At 42.4% G+C, this 13,132-nt stretch overlaps 1 protein-coding gene across 1 annotated transcript in view; it reads right to left on the bottom strand.

Annotated features, from left to right (window-relative positions):
• Positions 1-13,132, bottom strand: part of LOC124043287 (CUB and sushi domain-containing protein 3-like) — a 720,075-nt gene that overhangs the window by 325,982 nt on the left and 380,961 nt on the right. The window contains exon 9 of the mRNA XM_046361728.1: positions 11,526-11,650. Within this exon, the coding sequence (XP_046217684.1) occupies positions 11,526-11,650 (125 nt within the window). The remainder of the gene's footprint in view (positions 1-11,525; positions 11,651-13,132) is intronic.

The following is a 13,132-nucleotide window of genomic DNA, read 5'->3' on the forward strand; positions in this document are numbered from 1 at the left end:
ACAAAACTGAGGGATTCCTGGAGAAATGTGATTTAATAGACAAGTTGAAAAAAATAAATGCTGCAGTGTTTGTTTACATTTACAATGGAATGACATGCTTTGTGAGCACTACATTTCTAAGACATTCTTCAATAATCAATGGATAACATCAAATTGAGTTTGGGGTCACTTAGAACTGTTCTTGTTTTTGAAAGATACAGTCCATTAAAGACATTGCTAATGTTGTAAATGACTATTGTAGCTGGAAACAGCTGAATTTTAATGGAATATCTACATAGGCGTACAGAGGCCCATTATCAGCAACCATCACTCCTGTGTTCCAATAGTATGTTGTGTTAGTTAATCCAAGTTTATAATTTTAAAAGGCAAATTTATCATTAGAAAACCATTTTGCAATTATGTTAGCGCAGCTGAAAACTGTTGTGCTGATTAAAGAAGCCTCATACGGCCTGGAATCAAACCAGGGCCTGGAGTGACACCTCGAGCACTGAGATGCAGTGCCTTAGATTGCTGTGCCACTCGGGAGCCCTAGATCAGCACTCCTACTCTGAGACTCTTTATAAATACGGGCCCTGATGATTTTAACTGTGATGATGGCAGTGGAGAAGGTATTCTATTTGAAGAGAGCTAAGAGATGCCAACAAGAAAACAATGACTTTATACCTTTTATGTTATGACTTATTTCTCTGTAACGTGTAGTGGGAAACATGCCCATTTCAGAATATCATACATTGATTGCAATTTTCCCGTTTGGATCGTGTTTGTGTTCATCTGAACAGGGTGAATAGTTTCTGGAACCATTTCCTCTGAATGATATCAGATTATCTCAACCGAGCCCCGAGTTTGAGCTTCAAACAAATCGAAGGCCTTTCAAACCAGGCTTTTTTTTTTACTGTGTAGGAAAATCAAAGATGAGATTACTTGCAGATGTATTTTGAGGTATAAGATGTTTGTAGTTCAATAACACACATTAGCTGTACATCAATACTTACAGTTCATTTACAGTATTTGGCTTTGTTGTGTTAAAAAAGCCCTATATTCCAATATCACATGGTCCTAGTGGGAATCTGTTTTTAATTACTGTTTAATGTGCACAGATAGGCCCATACTTCATGTGTTTCTACAGTATACCTTGTAATAACACTCCTGTGTGTGTGTGTGTGTGTGTGTGTGTGTGTGTGTGTGTGTGTGTGTGTGTGTGTGTGTGTGTGTGTGTGTGTGTGTGTGTGTGTGTGTGTGTGTGTGTGTGTGTGTGTGTGTGTGTGTGTGTGTGTGTGTGTGTGTGTGTGTGTGTGTGTGTGTGTGTGTGTGTGTGTGTGCATGCGTGCATGTGCCTGCATACATGTGTTTGCCTGTCTGTGTTCCCTCTCTCCCAACAACAGTATCAGAGCTGATTAAAGAAGTGATTAAATACATTTTATTTTCCCCATCTTTTTATTGACCGGTCTGAGATATGGCTTTTAATTTGCAACTCTGCCTAGAAGACCAGCATCCCTGGGTCGCCTCTTCACTGTTGATGTTGAGACTAGTGTTTTGCGGGTATTATTTAATGAAGCTGCCAGTTGAGGACTTGTGAGGCGTCTGTTTCTCAAACTAGACACTCTAATGTACTTGTCCTCTTGCTCAGTTGTGCACCGGGGCCTCCCACTACTCTTTCTATTCTGGTTAGAGTCAGTTTACGCTGTTCTGTGAAGGGAGTAGTACACAGCGTTGAGCAGGATCTTCAGTTTCTTGGCAGATTCTCACATGGAATAGCCTTCAATTTTCAGAACAAGAATAGACTGACGAGTTTCAGAAGAAATGTCTTTGTTTCTGGGCATTTGAGCCTGTAATCGAACCCACAAATGCTGACGCTCCAGATACTCAACTAGTCTAAAGGCCCGTTTTATTGCTTCTTTAATTAGTACAAAAGTTTCCAGCTGTGCTAACATAATTGCAAAAGCGTTTTCTAATGACCAATTAGCCTTTTAAAATTATAAACTTAGATTAGCTAATACATCGTGCCATTGGAACACAGGAGTGATGGTTGCTGATAATGGGCCTCTGTTCGCCTATGTAGATATTCCATTAAAATCTGATGTTTTCAGCTACAATAGTCATTTACAACATTAACAATGTCTACACTGTATTTCTGATTAATTTGATGTTATTTTAGTGGACAAAAAATTGCTTTTCTTTCAAAAACAAGGACGTTTCTAAGTGTCCCCAAACTTTTGAACGGTAGTGTATATATTTAGTATATATAATTTATAAATCCAAAAATGGATGTAGGAAAAGGGTGCGATTTTAAAGCATGTGTCCATTTGGATTTGAGAACAGCCATCCATAACAACCACAATCCATAAGGCACAACTAGCTAAATGAGAGAGCGGCAGTGTGATTCACTTCAACTCATATCCATATCGCTGTAGACGACACCACTGCTGTCATCCTTACCTCCAAGCCTTTATTCATGTCGGATAATCTTCGGATGCCGAAAGGAGTCACACCATCGGAAGACATGGCTTGGACTGTAGCGTACAAAAGCCTATTCTTGCTCTTGATCAAACACATTTGGTGTGTCATCATAGTGGCCTCTGACTTGTGGTCAGACTCGCTTAGGTGAAATTTTTTCAATGCTGATTTAAATGTCTTTGAGAAAACAGAGAAGTGCAAAAAATGATTTTTGCTGGTAACTGAACAGATTCCAGTTACTGTTTTTTTGTAATCCCTTACATGTAACAGATTACATGTAATCCGTTACTCCCCAACCCTGTTCCCAGCCATGTGATATCCATAAATTTGGGCCTAATTCATTTATTTAAATTTACTGTGTAAGTATGTCTGCATGTTTGCTTGTGTCTGCTTTTATTATTATTATTATTATTATTATTATTATTTATTGTCTGCTTATTTGTTTGTGTTTGTTTATTGTTTTTGTATATATGTGTGTGTGTGTGTGTGTGTGTGTGTGTGTGTGTGTGTGTGTGTGTGTGTGTGTGTGTGTGTGTGTGTGTGTGTGTGTGTGTGTGTGTGTGTGTGTGTGTGTGTGTGTGTGTGTGTGTGTGTGTGTGTGTGTGTGTGTGTGTGTGTGTGAGAGAGAGAGAGAGAGAGAGAGAGAGAGAGAGAGAGAGAGAGAGAGAGAGAGAGAGAGAGAGAGAGAGAGAGAGGGAGAGAGAGGTGAATCAGTGTATGTATGATTTTGTGTGTGTCTCTGTTTAAGCATGTGTCTGTTGAGGCGTGTATGTCTCCACCATGGGGAGTCTTGTCCCCAGTGCTCCTGGAACCCAGTGGTGAAGGCAGCTGGCCTGAAAGTAGACAGAGATCTCACCCAGTGGTGAAGGCAGCTGGCCTGATAGTAGACAGAGATCTCACCCAGTGGTGAAGGCAGCTGGCCTGATAGTAGACAGAGATCTCACCCAGTGGTGAAGGCAGCTGGCCTGATAGTAGACAGAGATCTCACCCAGTGGTGAAGGCAGCTGGCCTGATAGTAGACAGATATCTCACCCAGTGGTGAAGGCAGCTGGCCTGATAGTAGACAGAGATCTCACCCAGTGGTGAAGGCAGCTGGCCTGATAGTAGACAGAGATCTCACCCAGTGGTGAAGGCAGCTGGCCTGATAGTAGACAGAGATCTCACCCAGTGGTGAAGGCAGCTGGCCTGATAGTAGACAGATATCTCACCCAGTGGTGAAGGCAGCTGGCCTGATAGTAGACAGAGATCTCACCCAGTGGTGAAGGCAGCTGGCCTGATAGTAGACAGAGATCTCACCCAGTGGTGAAGGCAGCTGGCCTGATAGTAGACAGAGATCTCACCCAGTGGTGAAGGCAGCTGGCCTGATAGTAGACAGAGATCTCACCCAGTGGTGAAGGCAGCTGGCCTGATAGTAGACAGAGATCTCACCCAGTGGTGAAGGCAGCTGGCCTGATAGTAGACAGAGATCTCACCCAGTGGTGAAGGCAGCTGGCCTGATAGTAGACAGAGATCTCACCCAGTGGTGAAGGCAGCTGGCCTGATAGTAGATAGAGATCTCACCCAGTGGTGAAGGCAGCTGGCCTGATAGTAGACAGAGATCTCACCCAGTGGTGAAGGCAGCTGGCCTGATAGTAGACAGAGATCTCACCCAGTGGTGAAGGCAGCTGGCCTGATAGTAGACAGAGATCTCACCCAGTGGTGAAGGCAGCTGGCCTGATAGTAGACAGAGATCTCACCCAGTGGTGAAGGCAGCTGGCCTGATAGTAGACAGAGATCTCACCCAGTGGTGAAGGCAGCTGGCCTGATAGTAGACAGAGATCTCACCCAGTGGTGAAGGCAGCTGGCCTGATAGCCTGCAGGGCGCCGGAGAAAGAGACCCAGACCTCACACAGTGTCTGGTAACATGGTGCTTACACACCCGATTACACACTAACACCTCACACCCACTCCTGTCTCACTGTACCACAGTAGTGGCCAAGTAATAAAGGCATGAGCCCTTAACCTCCCTCACTCCCTGTGTCTTTTGTCTCCATCTTTGATTCTCTATTTGTCTCCCTTTCCATCTCTCTTTCTCTCTCTCGTTCACTATCTCAGTCTGTTTGTCACTTTCTCTCTTTCTCTCTCTCTCACTCTCAATTCATTTATCTTTTTGACGTCTTTATCTCTGTCACTGTCGTCAACACAACATAAGCAGTATCACTAAAGTGATGGCCTAAGAGTGGTATTAAAAAGTTCTCGAAGTCAGTCTCACTAGCTAGTCCCTCCATCCTTCAGTGTGCTTCTCCACATGTACATCGTGACAACAACGTATGGACATAGAAATGGGATTTGTAACCATTCAGTTTTGGGGGCGGACAGTGTCAGCTAGGCCTCAGTGAAACAGAATCGGCATTCTATCTAGGGGACGTAGATCTAGGCATGCCTGTGTTCCATGGACTGACAGCTCAATTACTGCTTACTAAATGAAGAGTCTTGGCTCTCCCTGCTGGGTGCATGGCGTAACTTATAGCAAGCACGCCGAGCAGCCAGATAGAAATTATCTATACGTGACACGATGGTGAGCAAACAATTCATTACCTTTCTAACCCCCACAAACAAGAAACATGATTTCACAAGAGGGACAAGACAGGGCTATACTCTCTGGTTCATCTAACACTGAGGGATAATGGCATCATGCGTGCTGGGAGAGGCAAAATAAAGTCTCTGAAATCTGACTTTGGTTGTCCTTAAGTCCCTTGTTTATTTCAGTTTTTTTTGTTTGTTAGGCAAATGAACAGTTCAGAGATCCAGATTGCGGGTCCTCCTCTTTTTGTTATTGTCTACAGCATTTTAATGGTGAACTTTCACAAACCCAGCTCTCCCAGTCAGGGATGCCAAGCCAGGGAGATAAGCCTACACTTGAAGACATCAAGATAATTAGTCGTTTGCCATTGATAAAACACCCTGCACATGTTTTACTTGTTTTCTATCCTATTGTTGGTGTTTTATGTCCGCCAACGTTCAGGCTGACCTTCCGCTGGGGGAAAACGAGCCCATTCAGCAAAGAGAATAAAGATTAGCTGGTCTGATTGGTGACTCGGAGGAACGGGAGGTACAAAGTAACCTAAAAAACAATGGCCACTGAGAATGATCAATGACATCATTAACCCTGACCCAAGGTACTTTGCCTTTTTCCCTTCCGAACAGGAGTACACTGGTCTCACACACCGACAAACAAGAACAGGGAGAGACACACACGCACACACACAAGGAGGCAAGCCGGTACAAGCACGCATGTTCACTCAACACACACACATACACACACGGAAATTGGCTGCGGAACATTGCCTGCCCATTTCAAGGTGTAATTTGTAATACTGTCTGCAGTAAAACTTATCATACATCATTTACAGCTAGTGGCGGTCTCCCTCACTATACACAGGACAGTTATGGCAGCAGTGTTATTACCATTATGTATATATGTACAGTACCAGTCAAACGTTTGGACACACCTACTCATTCAAGGTTTTTCTTTATTTTTACTATTTTCTACATTGTAGAATAATAGTGAAGACATCAAAACAATTAAATAACACTTATGGAATCATGTAGTAACCAAAAAGGTGTTAAACAACTCAAAATATACTTGAGATTCTTCAAAGTAGCCACACTTTGCCTTCATGACAACTTTGCACACTCTTGGCATTCTCTCAACCAGCTTCATGAGGTGCATTTCAATTAGCAGGTGTGCCTTGATAAAAGTTCATTTGTTGAATTTCTTTCCTTCTTAATGCGTTTGAGACAATCAGTAGTGTTGTGACAAGGTAGGGGTTATATACAGAAGACAGCCCTACTTGGTAAAATACCAAGTCCATATTATGGCAAGAACAGCTCAAATAGCAGCATACCACCCTGCACGCCAGCAGCATACCACCCTCCATCCCATCCCACTGCTGGCTTGCTTCTGAAGCTAAGCAAGGTTAGTCCTGGTCAATCCCTGGATGGGAGACCAGATGATGCTGGAAGTGGTGATGGAGGGCCAGTATGAGGCACCCTTTCCTCTGGTCTAAAAAAATATCCCAATGCCTCAGGGCAGTGATTGGGGACATTGGGGTGTTGTCTTTCTGCTGGGATGTTAAATGGGTGTCCTGACTCTCTGTGGTCACAAAAGATCCCATGACACTTATTGTAAGAGTAAGGGTGTTAACCCTGGTGTCCTGGCTAAATTCCCAATCTGGCACTCATACGGTCACCTAATCATCCCCAGCTTACAATTGATTTATTCATCTCGCCCCTGTAACTATTCACCAGGTTGTTGCTGTCAGTAAGAATGTGTTCTCAGTCAACTTACCTGGTTAAATAAAAATAAGCAAACAGAAACGACAGTCCATCATTACTTTACGACATGAAGGTCAGTCAATCTGGAAAATGTCAAGGAATTTTAAAGTTTCTTCAAGTACAGTTTCAAAAATCATCAAGCGCTATGATGAAAGTGGCTCTCATGAGGACCGCCACAAGATAGGAATACCCAGAGTTACCTCTGCTGCAGAGGATAAGTTCATTAGAGTTAACTGCACCTCAGAAATGAATCCCCAAATAAATGCTCCACAGAGTTCAAGTAACAGACATCTCAACATCAACTGTTCCGAGGAGACTGCGTGAATCAGGCCTTCATGGTCGAATTGCTGCAAAAAAAAACCTACTAAAGGACAACAATAATAATACGAGACTTACTCGGGCCAAGAAACATGAGCAATGGACATTAGACCGGTGGAAAATGTCCTTTGGTCTGATGCATCCAAATTTTTGAATTTTGGTTCCAATAGCTGTCTCTTTGTGAGACGCAGAATAGGTGAACGGATGATCTCCGTATGCGTGGTTCCCACCGTGAAGCATGGAGGAAGAGGTGTGATGGTGTGGGGGTGCTTTGCTGGTGACACTGTGATTTATTTAGAATTCAAGTCACACTTACCAGCATGGCTACCAAAGCATTCTGCAGCGATATTCCATCCCATCTGGTTTGCACTTAGTGGGACTATCATTTGTTTTTCAACAGGACAATGACCCAACACACCTCCAGGCTGTGTAAGGGCTATTTGACCAAGAAGGAGAGTGTTGAAGTGCTGCATCAGATGACCTGGCCTCCACAATCACCCAACCTCAACCCAATTGAGATGGTTTGGGATGAGTTGGACCACAGAGTGAAGAAAAAGCAGCCAACAAGTGCTCAGCATATGTGGGAACTCCTTTAAGACTGTTGGGAAAGCATTCCAGGTGAAGCTGGTTGAGAGTGTGCAAAGCTGTCATCAAGGCAAGGGGTGGCTACTTTAAAGAATCTCAAATATAAAATATATTTGTTTAACACTGTTTTGGTTACTACATGATTCTATATGTGTTATTTCACAGATTTGATGTCTTCACTATTATTCTACAATGTAGAAAATAGTCAAATAAAGAAAAACCCTTGAATGAGTAGGTGTATCCAAACTTTTGACTGGTACTGTATACACCAGTGGAGGCTGCTGAGGGGAGAATTGCTCATAATAATGGCCGAAACATGAACATGGAATGGTATCAAACACCTGGAAACCATGTGTTTGATGTATTTGATTCCATTCCACAGATTCCGCTCCAGTCATTACCACGAGCCCGTTCTCCACATTAAGGTGCCACCAACCTCCTGTGGTATATATTGTACATGTACACATTCAAATGTTGCTTTGCTAGTTTTAAAGAAACAAAAACAGGATGTCCTGATGCTTTTTTGTTTACTTATTTAACCATTATTTAACTAGGCAAGTCAGTTAAGAACAAATTATTATCTACCCCGGGCCAAAACCTAACCCGGACAACTCTGGGCCAATTGTGCACCACACTATCGGTCTGTAGAAACACCTCTAGCACTGAGATGCAGTGCATTAGACCACTGTGCACTTCATCATTTCCATACACAATACAATAAAAGTATGTTTTGTCTTTTGTCATTTGACGTCTATTTATTGGATTGTCCCTGATAATCGACAGAGTCCAAGTACGACTGAAAAACTACCCTATTCTCTACCCTATTCTCTGCCCCATTCTCTATATAGTGAATGTATTTTAATAAGACCACTAAGGGCCCTGGTCATAAGTTGTGCACTAAATAGGGAATCTTTTTTGTCCTCCTAATAAAGTTCAACTGGCAGTGGATACAGCCGGGTTATACGTCATGATACCATACACTTCCTGGATGTATTTAGTCATATCAACCCTCTTCCATGCTTCAAAGACACTGCCAATCAGACTAAAGTACTGAAAGAAGTGAGAAGAATGTGTGGGCATATCGGCCTAACCAGCTGTCTGGTTGTCATGTGGCCATATGGCACTAGTGTTCACTGACATACTGTAATGCATTGAGATATGGTGGCGGATAAGTCATTTGTGGGACACAAGGACATTGCAGAGTTGACAATTGACAAGAAACAAGATCAAGAGTGCCTGTGACTTGTTTTTATATACAGTAGTGAACTGTTAAGTGTTGGTTTGATGGGAGGTTTGCAATATCCATCAGACAACTCATGTAAATAAGAAAGACAGGCATATTGAATGTTCAAACTGAAAATGGTTCTGAGATTACAAGGTTTTAGCACATCCTCTCTATCGAACAACCTTCTCGGAATAATAATGACCTAAAAACGAATCAAGAAAGAGCACTGCTGTACCCCTGATACTGTGACCACGAAGTATCATCATACCTACAAATCTTAATTTTATGTTGAGTTAATTTGGATAATTTAATTGAGATCTTTTTTGACTCTTGACATACTGTAGGAACCTCCCCTCTTAGGGAACACAACAGCAGAATCCAGTCTGAAACCGTTTAGACTGCTAAATAAGAAAAGCAAGATACATACAATCCAACAACACAAAAGTGTTCAATGCTTTAAAGAATCCAAGGTCCAGGCACTCAGGTGGATGTTAAAGTGTAAACGTCTAGGTGTTTTTATATGCTCTATGTCCATTAAAAAATGCCTTACATATAAAAGGCATGTCGTGTATTGAAAAACACCTACAGTGTTTTAGCATAGAGCCTTAATTTAGTTTGGTGTAAAACTACCACGTAAACAGTATCGTAATCAACCCTCTACGCCATCAGCTGTTATTAACCATCAAGTAAACGCTGATTCTATACAGATCTGCCATCATTGTAAATAAGAAGTTGTTCTTAACTCGCTTGCCTAGTTAAACATGAAATAAAATCACATAAATTAAATCAAATAAAAATGTGTAAACAACTCGAACTACGGCCAAAAACGTTTGCATGACAGCACGAACAGATCTGCTACCAGTTATTACTCCTGCAGACAGCAAGCTTTGCTTATTTTTTATTTTAAAGAAAGAGATCAATAAACATCTTGTCACATCTTAAATCAGAGATGAGCAACGCCAGTCCTCGGGGGCGTGATTGGTGTTGCTCGTTTGCCCCAGCCCCAGCTAACCTGACTCAAGGAAGCCTAGTGGTTAAGAGCGTTGGGTCAGTAACTGAAAGGTCGCTGTTTCGAATCCCTGAGCCAACTAAGGGGAAAATCTGTTGATGTGACCATCTATGAGGCACTTTACCCTAGTTGCTCTGGATAAGAGTGTCTGCTAGAATGTAATCAACAAATAATGATCTTTAGTTTAAAATACAATTTGTTTAATCACCTGTGTTTGATAGGTATGGGTAAAAAGTGTGACACTAATTCCATCCCCTGAAGACTGGAGTTGCCTGTCCCTCATCTAAATATCTAACTAATATATATCATTTACATTTACATTTAAGTCATTTAGCAGACGCTCTTATCCAGAGCGACTTACAAATTGGTGCATTCACCTTATGACATCCAGTGGAACAGCCACTTTACAATAGTGCATCTAAATCTTTTAAGGGGGGGGGTGAGAAGGATTACTTTATCCTATATGAATAGTGTATAGGAAGTATTTTGGTTGTGTCTTGGTGTCTTGACTAATTATATGTAGTATAATATTGTCTTGTGTTGTCTTTTCTCTGAGTACCTACTGCATGATCAACAGCTAATGGGAATCCTAATAAATTAATTAAACATTAGTCTGAAGGGAGTCTCCTGCTAAGAGAGAAGCCGATGCAAGGGTGTTATTAGATACACCCCAGAGACATGGGTATCCTGGAGGCATTGTTCAGGCCGGTCAGTTCCCAGGGTGGCATCACAGTCCCACAAGTGACAGGATTCGGCTTAAGTGATATCAGCTGTGTTTAATTGATTAGATAATAATGTCTATTTTAGGAAAAACAAACAACAGGTGAATGCTTCATTAATGACAGGAGAGACAGGAAGGGAGTGAGAGCTGAGAAAGGGAGTGAAAGAGAGAGAGAGAGAGAGAGAGAGAGAGAGAGAGAGAGAGAGAGAGAGAGAGAGAGAGAGAGAGAGAGAGAGAGAGAGAGAGAGAGAGAGAGAGAGAGAGAGAGAGAGATAGAAGACTTATCCAGCAAGACAATACACACAGTATCATTTTTACTTTGTTTACTGCAAAGTGGGTCGTCCTAACCACTCCGGAGGCCTCACAGTGGCCTGGGATAGGATTGGTTGGTCTATGTGTGTGTCACCATCAAAATGGACCACGATTGGTTGATGAATGTGTGTGTGTGTGTCACAAAAAAAGGATCAGGCCCACAGGTGTCCCAGCTACCTCTAACAACCTGTCTGCTTGTCACACCGACCCTCCCCTGCGGTAACACTGACTAATCAAACCTCAGCAGGTCTCTGATCCGCTGTTGAACATCATGAACATTACACAAAATCCCAAATTATATTTCAAATCAATCTCCCAGCAAAATCAAGCCACCAAAATGTCGCTCAGTTGAAAATGACAAAGTACTCTGACATTTCCATGAGGGCTCCATATCTATATTCTCAATGAATTTTGGGACCCAGGAGCCATGCACTGCGTGCTAAATGGTGGCCTATTCCCCATATAGTTTGCTACTTTTGACCAGCCCCCTATGGGCCCTTGTCAAAAGTAGTGCACTAAATAAGGAATAGGGTGCCATTTGGGGTCCAGGAGCATGCAGGCAGTTGCCAGGGGTGCTAACTGACCTTTGCAGACGGGGCGGTGGTCACTCCAGGCAGCGAACACCTCGGCCACCCTCTGACAGGTGATGGTCTTGGAGCCTTGGAGCACGTGGTCCTCATTACAGAGGAACTGGACGGTGGCTCCGATACTGTTTTTGGGAGAGATGGAACACAGACAGGCAGACACACATGTACAGGCACATTCACACATGCACACATGTACACATCGCACGCGCGCGCACACACACACACACACACACACACACACACACACACACACACACACACACACACACACACACACACACACACACACACACACACACACACACACACACACACACACACACACACACACACACACACACACACACACACTACATTATATACTGTAGAAACACATGAAGTATAGGCCTATCTGTGCACATTAAACAGTAATTAAAAACAGATTCCCACTAGGACCATGTGATATTGGAATATAGGGCTTTATTAACACAACAAAGCCAAATACTGTAAATGAACTGAAAGTATTGATGTACAGCTAATGTGTGTTATTGAACTACAAACATCTTATACCTCAAAATACATCCGCAAGTAATCTCATCTTTGATTTTCCTACACAGTAAAAAAAAAGCCTGGTTTGAAAGGCCTTCGATTTGTTTGAAGCTCAAACTCGGGGCTCGGTTGAGATAATCTGATATTATTCAGAGGAAATGGTTCCAGAAACTATTCACCCTGTTCAGATGAACACAAACATGATCCAAACGGGAAAATTGCAATCAATGTATGATATTCTGAAATGGGCATGTTTCCCACTACACGTTACAGAGAAATAAGTCATAACATAAAAGGTATAAAGTCATTGTTTTCTTGTTGGCATCTCTTAGCTCTCTTCAAATAGAATACCTTCTCCACTGCCATCATCACAGTTAAAATCATCAGGGCCCGTATTTATAAAGAGTCTCAGAGTAGGAGTAGGACAGCAGTCTGTAGCATGGCATCTCAGTGCTAGAGGTGTCACTACAGACACTGGTTTGATTCCAGGCTGTATCACAACTGGCTTTTATTGGGAGTCCCATTGGGTGGCGCATTAGCCCAGCATCGTCCAGGTTAGGGTTTGGCGGGGGTAGGCTGTCATTGTAAATAAGAATTTGTTCTTTACTGGTTTGCCTAGTTAAATAAAGGTAAAAAAAGATATATATGATCTAAAAGGCTAAACTGATCCTAGATCAGTACTCCTACCCTAAGACACCTTATGATTACAGGCCCTGAGCTCAATATTGACCTAGGTTTTGCACACATTGAGCTGCTGCTGTCAATATTCCACAGTGAAGTGGTGTGTGTGTCATTGAATGAACACTTAAAGATGAGAGGAGAAGTGATTCCTATTCAGATGGAGCGATACTAGAGGCTAGTGTCATATTCAGGTTGAACTGTACTACTGGTGTGTGTCACGCTCATGACACTGCACTCATAATGACACCAGAGTACCTTCCTTCTACAATCAATGTCCCGTGTCCTTCCACTGTCATCGACAGGCGATATGGCCCTCTGAGAATATTCATGTAAACAGCTGTAGGCTGTTTGTTTTAACTTCATCTGCTTTGTCTATACTGGGCATATAAATAACT

This window comes from Oncorhynchus gorbuscha, linkage group LG09, assembly GCF_021184085.1.
Source record: "Oncorhynchus gorbuscha isolate QuinsamMale2020 ecotype Even-year linkage group LG09, OgorEven_v1.0, whole genome shotgun sequence".
NCBI lineage: Eukaryota > Metazoa > Chordata > Actinopteri > Salmoniformes > Salmonidae > Oncorhynchus > Oncorhynchus gorbuscha.